Genomic DNA, 22,896 nt, shown 5'->3' on the forward strand with positions numbered 1-22,896 from the left:
GGGGTGGGAGCCAAAAGCGTTTCCAGGAATTACTCGAGGTAGAGATGCTGCAAGCAAGAAAGCTTTTTGTCTCTAAATGACCTAGTAGCTGTGTCCGGGCTATGTTTGTCCCACTGGACCTCAGTGCTGCATCTGATGCAATCAAAAACAACCTCTTATTTGAGAGACTAGAATGTCTAATTGGAATTAACTCTACTGCATTTCTGTGCTTTAAAATACAGGTACTTTATACTACTGCTACTTTATATATATCATACATACATATACATATTGACAACATGTCCTCCACGTTCACCAGGGTCAGTCAAGGTGTTCCACAAGGCTCTAGGCTAGGTCTGCTTTTGTTCCTCCGTGAAGGGCAATGCACACTGGGAGTGCCACAGTGGGTCTTCTTAATCTACACACCTCTGTCAGAGCCCTTTAAACACACCTTGCTAAAGTGCGCCGAGACAAATATGATCACTGGACTTCAGCCATGGAGAGGTTTGTCAGAAGCATCAATGCTTCTGAATAGAACTCGTTCGAAAAGAATGGCTGGGTGTTGCCCCGTGAAATGTTGCCCACAGACTAGTTGCCACTGGTGTGTGTCACTCACGATGTTTAACGATTTTGCAGACAGTGTCTCAATCCGAATACCCTTATAGAGTAAGGATTTAGCCAAAGCGGAAGTGCGTCAGCGTTCGCCATGATAAGTGCTGTCCGAATAGTGCAGACAGTAAGGAAGGAGGTAAGAAAAGTAGCCTGTGTGCTCCCTCCCGTGACTAGTTTGGCCTAGGAACCCTAGGAATCTCGCAACGTCCCTTACCAGCGCCTAGAACCCTTAAGGTTTCCCACAATCCTTTGCCTAACATGACGTATAAGCACAGCCTCCTCACGGAAATCAACAAAAATGTCCAGAGAGCAGAGAGCGCGCACTTTGTAGTTAATTTTTGGAAGGCTGTAGGCCCGGATCTGACTCGCATCATCCATGTGCGTTACCGTCACATAATGACGTCGGAGTTAAAGGCTGTCCGAATTCAGCACAGCAGTCCAAAGCTCCTATTCTACCGATGATGGAGTTCTTACTGTTGACCCCATGAAAGGTCAAAGAACAGGAGCTATAATGCTAATGACACTCTGCTAGACCTAATCGAAGTATGTCTTAGAGAAATATTCCAGGTCTTTCTCTTGAACTCTGACAAAACAAAAAAAAAATATTTTGGCCCCAAAGAGTTGTAGACACCATACATTAAGTTTTTTCCAGTGTTAATGTAGAATCCGTGCCACTGTTATGAACCTTGGAGTTGTTCTTAATTGAAACCTTTCCTTTAAACCAAAGATTTAAAAAGCATACAAACTTGGCTTTGTCTACCTGTGCAACATGTAAAAATAAGTTGTCAGCCTGCGATACAGCAGACAAGACCATATAACATATATATCCATATCCTGCTCCATCCTGTCATTACTCGTGACCAGGACGTCGCCAACTTACATCAACTTCTGCTGAAAGCAGGGACCAAATCTTACCTATATGAGAGCGCTTCTATTTAGTGTTTATTCATTCCAATTACACATTTTATAGAACTGCCTATATTGTAAATGCTTGTTTTATTTCATGGATGTTAAAAAAACATTCTGATTTAAATGTTATTTTTTTAATTGTTGTTATCACATGCAAACATTTTAATCCTGGCTCCCTTTTTAATTTCAGCACCGCGTTTCCCTTCAGTTGGAAGAGTGCTATGAAAGGCGTGAGGGCAGGGAAACAGCTCAAAAAGCCTAAAACCCGATTCAAATAAACACACCACACATTGAGTCATTGTTTCTTGTCAACGTCATTATTTAAAAGCATCTCAAAAATAATTTCCTTTTTTTTTTTTTTTTTTTCCATTTTAGTGACAAACAGTTTTTTATTCTTCAGAAGTTTGGTCCTTATAAATATGCATTATATACAAAATAATATTATAAAACATATAAAGAACAGTGTCATATTTAAATTAAACTCTGGAAATAATCATTTAAAAAAATTACATTATTGGTTTCTCAACTTTTTCTTAAATTTAATATAGGCAGGCAGTGGTGTGATAGTCTCTTCCTTCTCCTGTTGAGTCTGTTAGTTTTGTTTTCCAGTCAGCCTGCATAAGAAATACATTCCTATGCACACTTTCTCTGGGATTTCGCTGGCACTGCACTGACTGTTGGGCTCCTGTGGTCTCTCTGTTGATTAAAAAGTGTTCTTTTTCTCCATTCTTAGTTGTTGTTGTTTTTTTTTATGGTAGTGCAAATGAACAGACAAGGGCACAAATTTAGCATTGAAACCCCCTCTTTTTAAGGCTTCTGTAGTGAATTTGGGCTGCATACAATCTCCACCCTTGCGCTGACCAAGTCCAACTAGTCATTCTTCCAACGTGATGAACAGCTGAGGGATATTTCCCCATATCTGTAGCTCTCATTGCTGCTGAAGTTGGACTGGGACAGCGGGTGAGTTCACTCCTTTTGACCCTGAGTCTTGCATAGCAGGCAAAGCTGGCAGGAGTGATTATTGAGGAGGACGGGGGGGGGGAATGGGGGTGATTTGGAGAGTCGGATCTTAGGCACCTTTTTTTCTGATTGGTTGGCTTTCAAAGTCATCATGATTATCAAACAAGGCCAGGTCAGATACGAGGGGCAAATATCCACCTTTTTTCTCCTTTTTGCTTTCCAGGCTGGCTGAGATTCTAAACGAGCATTTCCCAGACGCTTTGTCCATCTTCTGACCGCGTCAGTCTCATTTGCCTCCCATCCATTGGGAAAGGTCCTTCATTGTACACACGTTGCGTACAAAGACTCGGTGAAAAACTTAGGTTGGTCAGCTCGTCTCCTCCTTCTGCTGCGTTTGGATTTCTTTCCAGGGCCGCCCGCCGTCTCGGCCCTCTGCAGTTCTTCAGTGTTCTAGAGCAGCGGTGAGCGTCTAAAACAATCCCCGGACTCCTCTCAGCGTTTTGTAAACGATCCAGAACATTACATTCTGCCTTGATTGTGTCTCGGTCATGCGTCCAAAACTTCTCCGACCCCTCGCAAGTTTTATACCTGTGGGAAAAGCAACGAGGGAGGGAAAAAAAATGAGCTTAAAATGAAACCCTTTGGTTGTTAAGAACTGCGAAAATACATTAAAACAAAAGATTTTCCAAGCGTCATAATGGCTCATAAGTTATCCCCTTTTATATTGAACTTGGAATGATAAAAATAACTCCACCAAATGCCACAAGAATAATAAATAGCACCTTCGAGACCAAACAGAGCCAAACATGTGCGAGAAAAACATTACGAGTAAGGAGTTTAGGTTATCATGTGGCCAAGATAAAGAATAGCCAGTCTAACTTACAGAAACCAATAATGCATAAATATGGGGTTTCCCAACCTTAAGTCCAGAAATCTACTGTATTTCCATAAATAGCAGGATCATTTTAGCGAGATAGTGCACTTGGGACAAAGTAATGCGTTTAAAATCCATGAAAATGCTTACCTCAGTTGCTATGACGCATTCCCTCCGCTCCTCCGCTATAACAAATACCGACTGGTACATGGAGTCTCTTGAGGAACATATTGTTGATATCCTACACTCTGGCTTTTCACTGCAAACACAAAGCAGAGGTTGTCTTAATGCAAACGTACTCACAGGGGAGAGCTGTGCATTAGCAGCTGCAGGTGAGGAACAATGCACAGTTTTCCATCCAAACTAATAAAAAAAAAAACAACCTGGAAAAAAAAAAAGCTGCTGCGCTCACACAAACAAAACTCCTATATCTATCATTTCATAGCGGTTTACGTGAAAGCTGTTTTCTAAATCTTAATTTTTTTGTCATGACTGCGTTGGGTGGTTAGTCACAAAGAAGGCCAGGATTATTTACATGGGAAATTAGAAAAGTAAAGCAGTGACTGATGTAAGTAGTTTTTAATTGATTCTTATAGTGACTTAATTTCTACTAATGGTTACATGGATCGGAAACATTTTAAAATGATTCATTTTCATTATGTGTTTCATTAAGGACGATCCTTAATGAAGTGGCCTCCTGTATAAATAATCACTGGCTTCAGTGAAAATACCCACCCAATGCAAAGAAGAGAATGGTTAATTAAATAGTATTTGAATATAGTTTAGATTGGAGCTACATAAGCATAAATTGGTCTTAGCCATTAGCTTTAGCCTTCTGAACTCAGAGTTAAAGAAGACAGCAAAAAAAATTAATCTACTGGAGGTGTTAAATATAACCTTTCAACAGAACCGCATTTTTGTAAATGTCAAACTATCACGAATAGAATTTTACAAGAGTGGTTCCTCTTACCTGTACATTCTGCTCAAAGGCATTTTATCTTCTAAACTCTTGTCATAAATAAGACTTTTATCCTCTTGCGACTTTACGTCCTTAAACTCTTTCGTTTTAGAGTTGTACGCGTCCAAGTGATAGTTTTTTTGGATAAAGTTCGACTTCTCCGAGTCACAGTCCGCCTCCAGGCTGAGTTTGTGGTTGGTGTTTTTCAGCTGCGACGCCGGGATCAAGTTATCGCTCTGCACCTTGGAAAGGTTGTTCATAGTCTCCGTCTCCGCTCGCTGGCCCCGCGCCTGCCGGTGGATGTGCCTCAGGGCGAAGCCCACCATACACAGCAGCACCAGGAGCGCCACCAGACCCACGGCCAGAGAGACCGCCGCCCACTGGAAGCCGTTGTCGCCTGTCATCGTCGAGGTGATGGTGGCGAAGGATTCGCACCGAGCCCCGGTGTAACCGGGCGGACAGGTGCAGACCGCCGGCGTCTTCCCTGGACCGCCGCCTGCGGTGCAAACGCCTCCGTTGAGACAGGGCCGGACGTAACACTCGTCCAGAACTCTGTCGCAGTTGCGTCTGCCGTAGCCCGCTGGGCATAAGCAGGCGTAGTCGTTTATTCGGTCTTGGCAGGTTCCTCCGTTCAGGCACGGGTTCCCGGCACATTCGTTGATGTTGATCTCGCAGCGCTGGCCAGTGAATCCTGCGCGGCAGCTGCACATGCGCATGCCACCCTGGAGTAGACACAGACCACCTGTGGAAGTCGAGGTGGACAATGAGTGTCTATAAATAGTAGTGATAGTAAGAAACACTTTGGAGTCAAGCATTTCAAAATCAGCAAGAACTCGAGCCCTCTTGGGTTCACACATCTCCGTCAAATCCTTTGTGACCGCAACGCTGCGTATTGTTCCCCCTAACAGAGAACAATATCCCAGGGCCCTGCGTGTTTACGAGACGACACGAAACTGAACTGCGTTTGGATATTTGTCGCTTTTTCACCAACAACCGCAGCGAGCCGCGGTGACATTTACAAGTCGTCGCTCCGGGCTGCTGAATGTTTATATGGAAGACAATAGACACCAAGTTCCCAACAATTCCTGTTGTTCCAGTTGCAGGAATTTAAAACCTGAGAGAGAGAGGAGGAGGGGGGGGTGTCAGGACAGGGATGTATGGGGGCCAAAGAGCAGAGGAAGACCGTACCATTAGCGCAGGGAAGCGACGTGCACTTGTCCACTCTCTTCTCGCAGTTGAGTCCGGTGTAGCCGGGAGGACACTCGCACATGTAGCTGCGGCCATTGTCTTTCTCCCAGCATTTGCCGCCGTGGAAGCACGGGGAGTCGGCGCATTTCAGCAGGTTGTGCTCGCAGTGGGCGCCCTCGAAACCTTGGGGGCAAGTGCACATGTAGCCGCTCTCCAAATTCTTGGGATAGGCAAGAGGAAAACAAAACTGAGCCCCCAGTAACAACAACAACAACAAAAAAAAGCAGCGGTCAGCAGGCGCGTTGCCATTCTCGGTCTACTTACAGTGCATGTGCCTCCGTTCCTGCAGGGGTTGCTGTCGCACTCTTGCATCTCCAGCTCACAGTTAACCCCTGTGAATCCGGGCAAGCATGTGCACGTGTAACTCCCCTGGCCTGTGTTCATGCAGGTGGCGCCGTTCGAACAGGGGTGGTGATGGGTGCAGAAGTTCAGGTCTGAAGGGGAGAAGGGCCAGGAAAGAGGGTTTGATTACAGGGAGCCAGAAGGTGGATAAAGAGCTATGTATTCTGGATGAGCGTGTGTGTGCGAAACTTTGGCTACGTTTCAGAGGACACCTAATTTACTGTCAATTCCAGGTTATTTTAAACGCAATAATATGAAAGGATTTTTGCTAAATAAAACATAGAGAGAGAAAACAGGGGCAGTGCAAGTTGTGTGTGGTGTACCTTGGTCACATAGTAGGCCTCCCCAGCCCTCCTGGCAGTTGCACTGCCACGGCAGCTGGCAGGTGCCGTGCTTACAGGCCGGATACTTCTTGCACTCGTCGCAGAATGTGCCCTGCCAACCTTCCCTGCATCTGAAAAACGACAGCGAATGTTTCTGGATTACTCCCTTTATTACTTTGGAGTAACATCGTAGTTTCTCTTTGGCTGAACGTATGCGAAACATCAGCTCTTTTAGACGTGCAAGCAACTGACTGTGACTGATGAAGTGCAAACGTGTTACAGCTTTGTTAGGAATTTACTGGCAAGTACTTAAAAAAACAACAAAAAAAAAATATCTGAGAACGGTTTTGCAACATTAGCAGCTGTTTCATGACGGAGAAATCCCATTAATATTACATGGTCATTGTATACACTGCGGAAATATCACAAAGGAAGCTTTTGATGAAGTGATGTAAAATCACGAAGAAACAACTTAATATTTAATTATAGGTCATTTGCTACTCATTGTAAGTATGACTTTTATACATTGCGCTGCAACTTCCGTCAAACCAGCTAAGGCTACACCTGCGCCAAAGAAGCAACATCTCTAGGATTCGTTCCCACGTCGGGTCAGTTTCTGCACTGCGAATGATGGATTTAACTCTAAAACGAGAGCAAAAGCGACTCGGGGAGGAATTTCTCCCAGCGATGGGGATGAGTGTGAGAATTATTCCTGCTGCTCAGCGAGTGAATGGGACAAGGTAGTGACAGGAAGGGGACGTGGGAAGAGAAGTCAGCGAAAACACAGTTATTTTGTTGATTTAGTCTTTCGTCACTGCTACGTAGCCTCTCTATTAGCTACTCGTCTTTTAATTGCAAGCAATTGAAGGCGATTTTGCTTGAACAACAATGACTGACTGAATTTTTGTTTTACTTGGTACATTGTTGGAGGTATTAATATAGGCCTACTCTTTGGTGCTACGGTTTCCCTTGTTAATAGACTGGGGTGGTCGATGCGAAGCAAAGGCGAACGGGAAAGAAACTAACGCTGTTCCCATATTCTGTGTCCCAACAACTCATATTTTAACAGCCTCTAATTATTGATACTTACACACACTCCCCAGGTTTAGAGCAGTTCCCATTCCTCTCGCTGCATCCCTCAAGACAGATAGCTACAGTAAAAAGAAAAAAACACAAGCGATATAAGTTGCAATAAGCGTTACAAGGCACTGTTTTTTTTTTTTTTTTTTTTTTGAAAAATAAGAAAAGGGGTTAAAAATAACAGCTTGTAAATACGTCAGATAATCCTTTAATACTCCACCATGAAGGCTAAAGAGCGGGTAATTTCTCAAAATAGCCCACTCTTGAGGGTCTTTGGACGCGAGGCTTTTGTCTGTCTCAACTTGGGTCATTTGATCTGAACCTGTCCGCCGCACCCTGCCCACAGCTGCCCCCCTTCAAGGGAGAGCCGGGGCGGTGGGTGGGTGGGGGGATTTATGGCGGGTGGGCTGGCCAGAGATAGTTTTGTTTGTCCTGTTCTAAAGTGTGCCGGTCTTGCATGACACTGATTCGCGGGACAACATATCAGGGAGGCTGACAGTAAAGCGGCCCGCTTTAAGTCCGGAACAGATGCTTGCTCTCAATAGCAGACAGCTGTCACTATTGTTGTTTGTGGTCCGCCGCAACCATATTTGCAGCTGCTACCGCCGAGCGCCCAACAATGGAACGGGCTAAAACATCGGTGGCGCGTGGCGGATAATAATGCCGCGATTAACCTTGGCGCGTGCTGTCGCCCGGACTCCTCCCTATCGATGCTCGCGCGCGCCCCTCCCTCCTCCTCCTTCTTTCCCGCCTGCGGATTATGTTACCCAGGAACGCGCGCAAACATTGCTCCCTGAAGGCGGAAAATGTGTGCCCACTGAACCCGATATCACTTCAATTTTTCTTGAATCTGCTAGACAGCAAATTCGCAAATAAATGCGCAAATTACGTAATTTGACGAATATTGAGTCTGTGTATGCTAGCAATAAATATTCTCAGAGTTGGTCCAACAGTACAGTCCTAATAAGCATTTGATTGTGAGGGGGAGGGGGGTCTTCTAATTGCTATCAAGCACCGCTGCTCAATTAATAGTTCCCTTATACCCAGGGGCAGTCCAAAATCCTATATGGCCCTGAGCAGAACTGGATTAGGGGAACCTATTGGAGTTATCACCATCACCCACAAGCTCTCATCATACCCCTAATACTTCGTTAATTTTTCTTAACGTCAGAGTGTTTGGCTGCTGTGCATTAAAAAGACAAATTAAGCCAACAGTTAAATAGTGTATTACCTTAAGTCACATTGTTTAATAAATTAATAGTGATTAATCAGCTGTAAAGACAAGGCTAGTTCTCTGATTTACTCAGTTGATCTGGAAGCCGATATTCAGAGTACTATGAATCATAACTACAAAATGTATGTTTCCCCATGTATGATCACATCTATTACATTTAAAAAAATAAGATAAAAAATTGACCCTTTTAACACTTCCATCTCTTTGTGAGAAGTTTAGCGTGCCCCTGCATGCCCGGGGCCACCTAGAAAGCGGCTTAGTACCCCTGTGGCTTGGGCTGGCTTTGTTATTATCATCCATGTTTAAATGTTTATGTATTACACATCTTACATAATCATTATTATGGCTTGCAACTAGAAAGTAATGTCTCCCACACAGTAACCAAATGTTTGTGTGTGTGTTTTTAATACAGGCACTTCACATAACCTATGTAGCACCTGCGATAGAGTGAGCAACTTGAAAGAATATCAAAACACATGTAGTTTTTAATCAAATAGAGATAGTATTTTAGTTGCTATAGCATAGAAGTGAACACTGTCTTGGCAGAAAAGATAAATTATGTAATAGAATTTACCTTAGTCCTAATTTCGGCCTTTATAAAGAATTAATTTAGTTTAATTTTGGGGAAAGCATAAAATATCTTCCTCAAGCTAACTGTTTTTCTTAAGTAGATTGTCCTTATTTCTGGAGTTTGCATGCCCTACGTCCAAAATAGTACAATCATAGTTTACTTGGTCTGACTGCACTGATTCATAAATTTGCAACAATCAAGGATTCCCAATTTTGTTTTGCACTATTACCATTGCTACTATGTACAAAAATGAATTAAAACAAACAAGTGTGCCAATTCCAGTGCTGTTTGGTGCCCCCTGTTGGTTTGAGTGCCCTGAACAGCTGCTTAGCTTGCTTTTGCATTGTGCCTGCTCTGCTGTCTCCCTAAGTGCAAGTTACGCTAAACCCAAATGAACAGTGTTGCACAGATCCATGCTTGGGAGTGTGGGAGTGGATGGGGAAATTATGGTGTCTGAAAGATGCTCAATCTGTCTTCTCCCATGTATATTTTCTGTAGTCGCGCGCGATTGATGTGTGTGCGTAATTGCAACACGTGAGCCCATCTGGTTAGAATTTGGCGCCATGGTCAAAATAGCACATGCCCAGTTTCTCCTTTCGCCACCAGTGTGACATGGATGACAGATCCACTGTCACCCGCGTGGTCACGTATCCAGCACATGGTAGCTATTACTCTCTCGGTGCCTCCTTCCAATCTACTCTTTGATTAATTTGTTTTTGGTGAAAGGGGGGGCAGCTGGGGGGGCTTTGGTATTTTGGAGCCAAATGGCATCAGGGGGCTCCCCTGGGCTCACTCGGAGCTTTCCAGGTCATGAGAGTGTGGGTCTGCAATTTGTCTATGTGGGTTTGCATGAGCCTAACGTTGCGTTTACAATCCCACAACCGATTACACCCTCTGAATTATATGACAGAAATAGGCTATCAAGGAGCATTCCACACGAAAAGTATGCGACTGAGTGTAGGATATCATTGAGTAATCCCTAGTTGAAGATATCCTGCGATTTCAGCGGTGATGACATCCTAAATACTATCTCCGACTTTTTCTCTTGGCAAATTTATAATAAAACCATCGGCAACCATGCGTTAGGCAGCATCCTCCCACATTTCCGTGATCTTAGATTGAAAAATAAATATCTGTTTTCAAGCTCAAACCAAGGCAACTTTGCAACAGGATGAGAGCCGGCTAAGCTAAAAAACACCAGATTCTGCTTACGTTCTTCGCAGTATTTCCCCTTCCAGCCAGGAAGGCAGGACAACTGTCCATCCTGGGTGCAGGTGTAGTGACCGAAGCGGTCGTCTCTCGGCGTGCACTTTTTGGAACAACTTTCCCCGTAGTAGCTGTCGTTGCAGATGAAGCGATAGGAATATCTGAGCTCAGTCTGCTTCCCGGTTTGTGAGTCCTGGGACCAGTCGGTTCCCACGCCAAGCTGTCTTTGGATGGCAAAAAAACTAATCATAAAGTCTTCGTTGTTGGTATCTGTAAAAGATGAAATATCAATTAGAAAGAAAGAAAGAAAGGAAATAAAAAAAAAATGCTGCTGCCTTTTGACGATTGAGTGCAAAAGTCATCCAGATTTGTTTGATTAAATTGCCTAACACTAACGCTGCATCCCTTATCAATCCCATGCACCTCGGATGAAAGACAAACTCAGGTTAAAATTTTCTCTTTTTTCCTGTCAGCAGAAAAAAAAAAGAAAGAAAGAAAAAAAAAACATTCCCAGGCCCAGTCCCCCTCTTCCAAAGGGCAGAACAGAGTAAGGTGTAAAATACAGGAAGATGTAGTCAGGGGCTTTTGGCAGGCGCTGTGTATTCTCACCAAGAGCCCACAGCTCTTTCCCACGCCAAAAATAAAACTAGAGGAAGTTCAATTGTATTGGGCATAAGAATGAAAAAGGTGCTCTGAAGTTCATAATAAAGGGACGCACAGGCGTGAAAAATGCCTGAAAGTATGCACAACTGACATTAGCGTTCAAAGCTAAATGCCTAATTGCTCCCATCTCATCAAATAAAGCATGGTTGTCTTTTGTAGCTGTGAAAAAGATAAAAGAAAACAACCAAAGAGAGCTCCCTCCTGTGGTTGTATATGTTGCACTCACCTACAGGTAGGTTTCCATAAGGTGAATGCCAGGCCTCAATAATTAATGAAAATGAGCCCTGGGGAGAAAAAAAACACACACACACGCAATTAGTGAAACCGATTCAAACTGTATAGTTTATAATTTTGCAACTTTTAAATGTTTTTTTCCCCCGCTCCTGTTTCTAACGTTGCTCAGATGAATTACAGCGCATGCACGGGAACATATACGAGGTACAGTGAACCAGACAGCACAGTTCATGGTCCTTGTAGATTTTAAACTGATCGACGTCGCAGGCGCGTGATCTGGCATTACCTAATGACATGGATTAGACGAGCGGACCAATAACCGGTGCGCTCCCAAAACGCACAGCTGCTCCCCCGTTAAAACAACACCACAAAAACAACAACAACAACACAATGGGGCCCGCCGCTATGACACAAACTCATAACGTGGATGCATGTATGCTGTGCGTCTTCCACGCCCTTACCGGCCATCCGAACTTGAAGGGGATTTGAATGGGTCTGGGTAAAGTGCCGCTGTCCTTGGCGCTGAAAGAGTTCGTCCCCAGCACCGGCGTCTCCGTACTCCCGAAGATGCAGTCACCTGGCGATACCACAGCCTGGTAGTTCTTCAGGCAAATTTTGAAATAAGTCCTGCAGCTGGGCTTGCAAGCGTTCCCGTTCGCCAGTAAACCTTTGTGGTTTTTAAATTCGTGGAGATCTAGCTCAAAAACTCCCGACCCAAATACCTAAAATAATAATAATAAAAAAAGGGGAAAAGGAGATGTTATTTAAGAAAGTGTGAAAACAAAAGGAAATAACCGCCTCTCCGTTTGTTTTCGATCCACATTCTTCATCCTCCTTCATACCTGTAATATTAACGTGGTGCTGAACGCGATGGTAAAGGTGAACAGGGCTGCCATCCTTCTCGTTTCTCCAGGGCAGCCGTGTCACCAGCCGCTGGAAACAGCAAAGCCTCCTTACTCCCAAGTATTTACGCCCAATGAAACGAATTCTCTTCAGGAAAAACAAAAAACAAAAATCTAAAACACACGTAAATCCTCCAATAGCTCCGTGTTGCCGTGCGTCAAAAGGGTCCAGAGGAAACGTTCCCAAATCTCAAAGTTATCCAGAAGCCGCGGGAAGACCAGAATATCCACAGCCGCGCGTCTTTTCGGTCAGCAGGCGTCCTCTCCTTGTATATACTCCAAAGTGTGTCCCTCCGCTGAGTGCGTGTGAAGGCTTAAAGCTTGTTTTGGTGCTGAACTCGGTGCGTCAGTGCGCCTCGGACGTTCATCAGCCTCCTTATTACTAGTGAATGAACCGAAGAGCGTCTCCTCCCTGATATATAGACTTGCGGCTCATTACATAAACTGTCACTCACGCAACGTAGCACCGCCCCCATTCACTTATTCAACCCACTTCCTTTCCACCCCAACAACAATTATCCAGATTTAATACCCACTGGCAACGAGACGCCCCACAACTACTAACAAAACCGAAATATTTGTTGGCGTAATTTTAGTACCCAGTGCGCACATCGGAACGTTTTACGCACGGCCCAATCTAAGGGGAGAAGAGAGGAGAAGCTCATGAGGGTCTCTTCGTGTAGATTTTTGAAGTTGGTTCCACTCAATTGCACACCTAATCATCCCTCACTACAAGTTTGGAAACCAGGCGTCCTTAGAGACACTCTTGACAGGGCGCACATGAGAGTCTGTCCCAGGATGGATCACAAACAGCAGTTGAGACAGAAATAATATTTAATGATAAACCAAAGCACATAGTTTATTTCTAAGTTAAACCAAACTGAATTATACTGGTATGTTTGTTTAATTTTATATGTCTTTAGACGCCAAAGAAGTAGTAGCCAAAGCGTTTTCTTTCAATCTAAAATGTGGCCCACGCCGTTGAAAAAAACATTGCCAATCCCTTGATTTTACGCACGATTATGGACGCTTATATTAAATCACTGCCTTTTAGTCCTTTTAGTGTGGGCGTGTTTCATCCTGTTCGTGGCGTGTGTCCCTTCGTGCCCACCCATGCATTTTACGGTTAATAGCAGCGTGCCTCCTATTGTTGTCGCGCGTGCGGCGTGTCCCTCTCTCGCCCTCATGCGGGTGTTCTGTACGGGACTGGAGACATAACTATTCAGCTGTATGCAAATCAGCTCTCTCTCTCTCTCTCTCTCTCTCTCTCTCTCTCTCTCTCTCTCTCTCTCTCTCTCTCTCTCTCTCTCTCTCTCTCTCTCTCTCTCTCTCTCTCGCTCTCCCCGTTTTTCTTACTCGTGGCCTTTAGGTGAATAAGGCTATATCAGGCTCCAGGTTCTCAAGATTGCGACGAAGCAAGAGATGAGCCAAAGTAGAACCTAAGCGTAAATGTTTACAGGAGGTTCGAGCGCAACACGATTGTTGGATTTCTCAAAAATACCAGAGCTGTTTTTTACGTGTCCTCTCCGCATACCAAAGGCGCATTAATTGGTCCTTCTAATTTGGTATTTGTTATCCGATAACCCATCTCTCACATTTATACCATCTGGTGGGAGATGGGAGTCCGGCGCATTATGTGTTCGAGGAGCGTAGACAACCCAAAATCCAGTCGGTGCAGTCATGCCACACACGTCTTTATGCATTTTGTCACACTACAACCAGACTTCAATTTATTTAAGATTTCAGGTTATGGACCAACACAAAGTATCACATAATTGGAAACTGAAAGGGAAACGGTTCATTGTTTCAGCACTTTTCACTACAAACTTCAGTTTAAAGTTTGAGGATTTTACAGTGATTTTATGTGCAAAAAGGACATAATTTTACTTTTTTTTTTTTTTTTTACAAAGAAAATTCTAAAAAGCCAGGGACAACATTTTTATTCAACCCCTTTTGCTTTGAGTGCCTCTCTCTGTCTCTCTCTCTCTCGCTCACACACACACACACACACACACACACACACACACACACACACACACACACACACACACACACACACACACACACACACACACACACACACACACACACACACACACACACACACACACAAGTTTAGATGACACTTATGAACTAAAAGGTTTAATTTTTCTGTGCTAAATAAAGAGAAGGAGTAGGCAGCTTTGATTAGCTGTGAAAAACACTCATGGCCGTCCAGTGTTTTGACCTGCATCGTCCAGAATTACAGATAAATCCAGCCCCAATCGTATTTTAATCTGTGGCCTCTTTAACAAGTAAAATTAAAACATCAGACTAAGACAGTTTACATGTTTTTAAGCGCGTTTGCTTTTCATCTGTCATTTTCCTCCGATAAACTGTGCACGACTGAGAGTGAAAATGGAGAGCATCTATATTTATTCAGTGTTAATAGGAGGTAGACGTGATGGACTGGCTAAATGCACGTCCTGTTGACACACCTGTTGTGTCTGCGGCGGGTCCACAGAGACACAATGGCATTGGCTTGCCGGACTCTATTCTTATGTCCATATACGCCTGCTTCTCCTTCTGTTACTTGTTGACATACCATGCTCGATGGTTCTTTCTTATTGTGTTTTTTTTTTTTCAACAAAGGAGGATTCTGTTGCTTTCTGTGCACTTTATAATTCTGTGCTTCGTGTGCCCTTTTTGCTCATTATTCCAGGTCGGTGCTCTTTAGTGCCTCAAATATCTTGCCAGTAATGGGTTTCAATCATGGATATTGCCTCGCTTATCTCGTTTTATAGCCATCTGTTTCAGTCAAGGAAACATGAAATGGCAATAAAAAAGTGTGATGACAGCAGTTCACGTGTTTAACAGGTGAGCAGAGGTGATAACGCAAAACTCTCCTCGCTATGAATCAAGGAGGGGGGGGGGTGTTATGCCCTTTTCTGGACAAAAAACAGGCTTTTATCATAATGCTATCTATGGCAGATGGTGCTTCTGTTATCACACTGTTTGGTCTGGGTACACATCTTGCCAACAGAGGTACCTGCAAATGGCCATGGCATTGTTAATAAACAACATGTTTTGTAAATCCCAATTTCTCTAAGTATCACCATCTTTTCAGGATTGTTAGAACAGCAAGAAAACTTGGGCTTCTTTGGTAGATTGAGTCTGGTCATAAAAGAAAAGAAAAGAAAAGAAAAGAAAAAGGATGCAGTTAGGAGATTTGTACCATTTTTACCTGAAAGCTGAAATTCCTAAGTTTAGAGTTTAAATGATCAACAGACCAGGGGGAAAGCTGGATGTTTCTAACACACTCACATCTGGGAAAAAATAAACATCTGATCCTCCTTTACTGAGCCGTTGCTGTAGTTTTTGATGGCAAAATAGCGGAGAGATTCATCGTTGTTGGGTTGTATTGCTGACCATAGTTAGCCTTTTCACTGAACATGTCAACTGGAAAATCCCACTAACTTTTAAACCCGGTTCTAAAACCCGATCGGCCAAACAAAATGTGGTCGCGGCTCATGGCTGGAAGGGGTAGCTGCAAAGTTAACATCTAGACGAAATTAGCAGGACTCCCATCCATTCGATCATTTTGTTCTAAATGACTTTCTAATGAGAATTTGACTGTTTATTTTCTCACTAAATCTGTCCATATGATTAAGTTCAGCGGGTTTGAGTTGGATTTGTTGAGTATTTCTGTAGAATTGAAATGAATTTGGTGTTTTCCTTGTAAAGTGTCTTGAGAAGACATTTTTCATGAACTTGTGCTATTTAAATAAATGTCACTGAAATGAACTCAATGGAGCACAGCATGAATGCCCGCCAGCACTTCCTTGTTCACTACATCGCAGTCAATAGGCTATTTTTTAATTCAACTTGGAATCAGTGCCAACATTTCTTCTGATTGTCACTAAAAGCAGCCAAAGTAGCACCAGTAGTACTAGTCCCACAGTTTGAGAACCATAGATTCATTGGAAAGTAGTTAAGAACAAATACAGCTCTGTTAAAAACACGCTACATGTACAGAGATCAGCAACAGCTGTGCTTAAACTGCTGTAAACAAAAGCCCTCGGTGGTTTTATTTATACCACGCCTGGTTGGGATTGCGTTGCATCCTGACACGATAACGCAATGCCAGGTAGCAGCTTGAGCCTGCAAGCAAACCAGCTGCTGCCAGCTGCTCAACCCTAAAAACTATTTCCTTTTCCTAAAAACAAGTGTGGATCCTGCATTTGGATGTTGCATGAAAGCACTTCTGCTTTCCAGCAACACAGCAAGGGTCCTGACTGGCCAGACAGAAGTTCAAGCTCTCGCTTTGATGTCTGCATGCGGTGTCTGTGACTGCGAGCTTGAGTGTGGCTGTCGTGGAATTGGGACAGAGAACACAAGTCGGTCCGTTCGCCATCCCCATCGGTCCCTTTGCCTTCCAGCGAGAAGACCCGTGGGTTCACGGGGTGCTTGGGAGATTGTTTCATGTCCCGCTCCGATTCCTTTCCGGTTATTTGTGGATTTGTGTGGATGCCGCAGAGAAACGCGGAGTTCCTGTTCTCACCATTTTGGTCGTTTCTTGTAACGAAACCAAGATCTGACAAGGATGTGTAAACAGGCCAATCTGCCAGAAATCGGACTTGAGAATAACTATTGTTATGAGTGGAATGTGAAGAATGTTGCCACAAAGCTGCCTCCACGATCGATGTCACCCTCATGCTTTCTGTGTGTGATATGAAAAAAGGATAAAAAAAAATTCAAGTCTGAAGGCTATAAAAGGCTTTTTCACAAATACCATTTTTAATATTCTGGTTCTTTAATAACTACATAAGGAACACAGATAGAGGCAACCGTTTCAGTCCCCAGAACTTGAACAGGTGAGGTCATAAATGTAGTGGAAACCAGTCTGAAGGGATATATAAATATTCACCAGAAACCACTAAACATAAAAGGAAACCTTTCAGGTGAAGTTTTCCCCCCTTTTTTGGACAACCCAGGTGGTAAGTTTTGAGCCCAGTATGAGCTTAGGTGATGTTTAATGTGGGATACAGCTGTTAAATGTAAGATAATAAGAATTATGTGGGAAACAACTTACATGCATGACAGTTCAGGGTCTGTAGAGTCAACAAAAGAAGAAAAATTGACATATTTCAGTTCTAAATATAATCGTTTTTCCTTCAAAAGAAAACACAATTTTGTTTAACCAGTACAAACTCCGGTTGTCTGGTTGAAATCCAGCAGCTGTCAAAAAGATTTCTATGTTTACATAGGGCTAAGTTTTTCCCCCGCATTTCTCCCTATTAGTAATGCAAAGTCAAATTTGCAACCCAGATTCAACAGTTTTCTATGATAAGAAGTCATAAAATGTTCATTTTTTGGACTGTAAACAGAAAGGAGGCCAGACCGAAGTTGACTCTGATGATGTCGGATGTCGCATGCATTTTTTTTTGAAGCATTGGCAGTTTTACATGATTGCGTGCATGTTAGAGAAAAGTAACAGCACCGGTAACAATTTAGGTTACATGACAGCAAAGCGGGCCAGCCCCACGTAGCACATGTGTATGTGTTTGGCCATTTTTATCTGATTCTGTTAAGCTGTCCGAGGAGCAGCTGCTATATTGATCAGGAGGCCCAGGCCATATTTGCCCTCTTCTGTGTCGCTCACGTTTGAAGTCCAGCTGGGCTTTATTGTAAAATGTGTCATAAATCTCGATTGAAGCGAAAGGAGGCCAATATGTTGTACCAGATTGACAATGACGCCGGCAGTAAGACCAGAGGAGGGAGATAGATTTACGACCTGCTCCATGGAGGCCACTGGTTCAATTCCCCCGACTTCAAACCAGACCCCCCCCCCCCACCCCACCATCTATAGCTGCACCTGAAAGAGCTCCTTTAAAAAAGTGGCCAATGACCCGCATAAAATAAAAGGCAAAGAAAGTCAGATATTAAACTGGAGTTTCTCTGGATTTCTCGTTGAACCCCCGATTACAGGTGAAGGAATTAGCTTCTAGAGTTCTAGCAGCTCAGTTTTACTGCGTTCTTTCAAGAAAGTAAATTCATTATGAAAATGAAAAAAAAAAAAACACTAAAAGGGGAAATGTTTTACGATCCTTAGGTGTTAGGGTTTCCTTTTTTCCTATTTTTTCAACATTTCCCCATTGTTTGTGTTCTCTAAGGTGTTGCCATGTTAGTTTGTAGCTTTGCGTTTAGATTTTCCAGGTTTATAGTTGTGTTTCTGTTATTGTCATTGCTCTTTGCTGGATTCCTCTGCTGCCTACCTGTTACTCCGTTGCTCTGCCTAAATGACCGCTTTTGCTTCTGTACTTGATTTTGCTTGTCCCTGTAAGTTTTCCTATTTCTTCTTATAAGTATTGTTTCCTCAATCCGCCTCTGCACTGTGGGTCCTTCACTACACAAACAAGCGTGACAAAGTTTAATGTTTTAGAGCCATAAAACCTAAACACTTTGAAAAGATGATGCATAAATGTGTTCCTGACAACCATCTTATAGTTTTCTCAAATCATCAATTTAAAACAAACTTTTCTGACACAAAAGCAGCCTCACACCTCTGCAAAACCGAAAGGCACCCTCACATACTGTCTGGATGGAGACTTGCTGTCTGGAACCTCTGTGCGCGATTGTCTGTTGTTGTAAACTTAAAAACCAATAATCTTGACAAAAACAGACACAAAAATGTTTCTAATGAGAAAATGTCAAATGCGACGTGGCTCCTGTTGGCAACGCAGAGACAGTTGGAGTAAGAGTTTTTGCTTTCTGTGGAGATCCTCCGTGTACAACAGGGGGCAGTTTTATTAAAGTGAATAAATAAAAAGGACACATTTCTCTTGATCCACCAAATACAATTTCTGTTGGAAACAGGATTATGAAACTATGGCTGACGACTGCCGGCTCTATCTGCCCCTGAAGCAGGGTGACGGCTTCTCGGTGAAGGCTCTGCTGGACTGTTAGGAAGACATTAAAGCTCGGCTAGCCCTGATCTTTTAAAATGTTAACAATAAGAAAACTGAGGTAATATTGTTTGGACCAAGTTGCTCGTGTGACCCTAGTACTGTTGATTTGGGACCCCTGACAGCATATTTTATACCAAGTGCAGAGGTGTCAAGTAGCAAATACTTCATTACCTTAGTTAAGTAGAAATGCTGGTTATTTAAACTTTAGTGGAGTAATCATTTTTTAGCCTACTTTTTATTTGTACTCCTTAGGTTTTCATGCAATTATCTGTACTTTCTACTCCTTACATTTTGAAAATAGTTTATTTTATTTCAGCTTGTTTTCGTTCTGGCTTGTCAATAAAAAACAACAACAAAAAAAAACTCAGATACATAGGGCTATCTGAACAGAAGGATTTTTATTGTGGTTGGAGGCAGTACTGCATCAAGTTGTTTGCCAAATGCCCCCAAAAAACGTATGAAGACAAAACGTAGAAGAAGACCATTACATTTTTAGGATTATTTGTTATTTTTGTTTTTTCTTTCATCTTTTGATTAACCACTAGGATTAATCGATTTTGACAGCACTGTGTAGTGTATACAGACAACCATACAAGGATAATTGTTATAAGAGTGTAATGCACTCATTTTCTTGTCCAGTTTTGTTATCTTACATCTGTTGCCCTCATCAATTCATTGGATGTTCATTTACATTCTAATAATAATAAGTAAAAGGTTATTGATAATATGTCTGAGAAGTTTGACCTCTTGCATCAATACTTAAAGGCAACCAGACATCAGATTTTCTGCTCCATGAAACCAATGATGATGCTCAGCATTGCACCTATATGGACCTTTTATATATTTTTCATTGTACTAAACACTAACATCTTACTATATAATTATAGTAATTTGGGGGTGGTGGTGGTGGTGGGGGGTGTTACTTCTACTTTAATGTCTGGTACTTTTATACTTTTACTTGAGTAAAAGGTTTGAGTTCATACTTCTGCTTCTAAGGAATTATTTTTAAACCCTAGTATCCATACTTCTACTTGAGCAGTAGATGTTAATACTTTTGACACCTCTGACCAAGTGTTAATGATTTGGGGTTTAAGTTAGACAGTGATTTTAAATAGATGGTCAGATCAGAGCAGTTGTTAGATCATGTTTTATATCACTTAAGGCAGCTGGCAAAATTGAAATTCCTTCTGTCAAGACGACTCCTTGAAACAGAAATCCATGCTTTTATATCATCCTGCCTGGATTACTGTAATGGACTCGATGTTGGAGTGAATCAGTCTTTGCTTTCTCGTCTGCAGCTGGTTCAAAACGCTGCTGCTCGTCTTTTAACAGGTCCTCCAACGACAGTGCATATTACCCCTATTCTGGCCTCACTCCACTGGCTCCCAGAACATCTTAGAGGTCATTTAAAAATTCTTATTTTCCTTTTCAAGTGTTTTGAATGACCTTGCCCTGCCGTGCCTCTCTGAGCTTCTCCATCCCTACTCGCCCTCTCGGCCCCTCAGGTCAGCTGAACTGCATCTCCTGGAGGCGCCGAGGTCTGAGAGGAAGCTCAGAGGGGGCGAGGCCTTTTCTGTTGTTGCTCCTCAATTATGGAATAACCTGACCCTGCACATGAAAGAGGCTCCTTCACTGCCCACCTTTAAAACTCGCTTTAAAACCTACTATTATTCTTTTAAAACTCGCCTTAAAACCTACTATTATTCTTTGGCTTTTGCCACTAGCGAGACTTAGTTTTCATTTTAAATAGTTTTTTTTAATTGTTTCTATCTATCATCTTTCTATTTTTGTGTTTTAATGAATGTGTTTTAGTTTGTAGCGATGTACAGCACTTTGTTTCAGCTGTCGTCTGTTTTCTAAATGCTTTATAAAAAAAAAAAGATATGATAGGATATGATCTTGGCTTCAAAGAAAATAATAAGGGACAACATAGTTCACAGCACTGCGACCCCAGTGAGCTCTTTCAGCATCCCTTAAGATGTTTACCTACTATAACTGGCTATGATGCCAATCTGAACAGTGTACAATTTTTTTTTAGATTACAGTGGTGCAAATGTATAGCCATTTACATTTATATGGATAGACCATGCTTGTCAAAGAGCACTTTTAAATCCCTAAGTATGGTTCCAGTTTGTTTGGTCTCCAAGCTACAAGCTCAGACAACATTTCTCCCCCACACCAGAAACATCGACGCATAAATCTTTGCTAAGAGAACTTACATGGGAGCTAAAGATGTTGTACTTGTGCTTGAACGTTTTTTTTTTCTTTCTACACATAGATTAATAAATATATTTATCAGCTTCAGATGTATAAATTAGTGTAATTATCCAAAGCTGCAACCCCGAAACTGATGGAAAAGGAAAAGCTTTAAAACATTAGGATGAACAGCCTTCAGGTTTCTGTATAAAACATGTGATTGATTAAACAAAACCAAAATTATACAAGTTTAGTTAATTATAACGGAATAATACACAGCAGCCAGTCTGCAAATTTAAGAAGTTTAAATGACCTGGCATTGTTTTCTCAAGTTCATCACTTTCCGATGTATATATCGTGACTTCACAGAAGCATGAAAGCAGGATGATGCGCCATGGGAGTTAATCTGTCCACCTTAACAATATTCTCCCTCATCTTCGTGTTTTGGAACTTTCTTTTTCTTTCTCTGACTTTTTTTTTCCTGTTTACTCCAAACAGCGCTGTACCAGCACTGACCTGGCCTTTTGACGAGTACAGTGGCAACATGAACCAACTGGGCTGTTCAGCTGTGTTGCAAAGTATACAGAGAGAAGGGTGCCGTCACCGTCCTCGGAGCTTGCCTTTATTCTGAGAACATCGTGATCTGGGAGAAGGGGAGTGGGGGGGAAAAGGGGGGGAGTCAAGGTCAGCTCTCTCTGAATTTATGGGACAGAGCGGTGAACGTAAAGTTGGACTGACAGTGTCATGATGTAAAACCCGATGGGAATTTAACCAACTCACTTTTAACGAAGGCCAAATGTGTCACTTGCAGCGTTTTTTTTGCCGCCTTCCAGTAAAATCTTCAATGTTTAGGGATGCAAAACCAACAGTGTAATGGAAAAAAAAATCCCCAAAATAAACAACAAATCCTTGTTTTTTCTGAAAATTGCTGAAAGTACTCTCTATGTGTTTTGGAAAGCCTTTTTTTCATCTTAATGCAGGTAGCGGGGAAGGTGGAAATTTATGTTGGAATGGAGGTGGATATTCGTCTGACACATGCCGACATGATCTCACAGTAGCAGACTTTATAGGTTTGGTATCTTTCCCGCTCTTGAACTGTTGTAGCCATGGAAACACAGGCTATATAGGCTAAATATAGTGACAGCCGAACCCCTGAAGTTGATGAAAGCAGTAGATTTCATTCACCATAGGCAGCATTTATTAATATGTAACGCACCGCACTATTAAAGATAATTGCAGTAAAATAACCTGAATTTGTGCCGGCACTTGATTTAAACGTTTGAACTCCAAAACTAATACGTTTCACGAGTGGGTTTCTTTTTGTGGATTTGGACCCTCTTAAATTATAGATTTTCAGGGAATCACGTATCAACTGTTAAAAAATCCAATCATGAGATGAGCAACGGGCAGCAAAATCTACTACGCAAATCCCTCGGCCGGGTGTTGAAAGCCCCAGCAGATTGGTGCCTCAAATGCGAGGGCGCTTCGGCAGTGAGAGTGAAGTGGGTGTATGCGCAGCCTCTCCAAAGCCTCAACCACAATGAGATTAGTGTCAGTCTGCAGCATTAATCCCAGTAGCCTCCCAGCAGCAGCATCAGGCCGACCCACCTTCGGCTGAGGAAAACACCGGGGGGAGACGGCAGGGAGTGGGGGACTTA

The 22,896-nt window shown here is 42.6% G+C and overlaps 1 protein-coding gene across 1 annotated transcript; it reads right to left on the reverse strand.

Annotated features, from left to right (window-relative positions):
- Nucleotides 1–1,795: 1,795 nt before the first annotated feature.
- On the reverse strand, nucleotides 1,796–12,493 carry dll4 (delta-like 4 (Drosophila)). The gene is made up of 11 exons (XM_012879039.3): nucleotides 12,036–12,493; nucleotides 11,655–11,915; nucleotides 11,186–11,243; nucleotides 10,303–10,566; nucleotides 7,296–7,356; nucleotides 6,206–6,336; nucleotides 5,805–5,974; nucleotides 5,481–5,700; nucleotides 4,305–5,034; nucleotides 3,485–3,593; nucleotides 1,796–3,048 (listed from the first exon to the last, which is right to left on the reverse strand). Exons 1-11 carry the CDS (start codon nucleotides 12,087–12,089, stop codon nucleotides 3,043–3,045), a joined length of 2,064 nt encoding a protein of 687 aa, XP_012734493.2. The 5' UTR covers nucleotides 12,090–12,493; the 3' UTR covers nucleotides 1,796–3,042.
- Nucleotides 12,494–22,896: the final 10,403 nt, after the last annotated feature.

Source organism: Fundulus heteroclitus, chromosome 15 (assembly GCF_011125445.2).
Source record: "Fundulus heteroclitus isolate FHET01 chromosome 15, MU-UCD_Fhet_4.1, whole genome shotgun sequence".
Classification (NCBI taxonomy): domain Eukaryota; kingdom Metazoa; phylum Chordata; class Actinopteri; order Cyprinodontiformes; family Fundulidae; genus Fundulus; species Fundulus heteroclitus.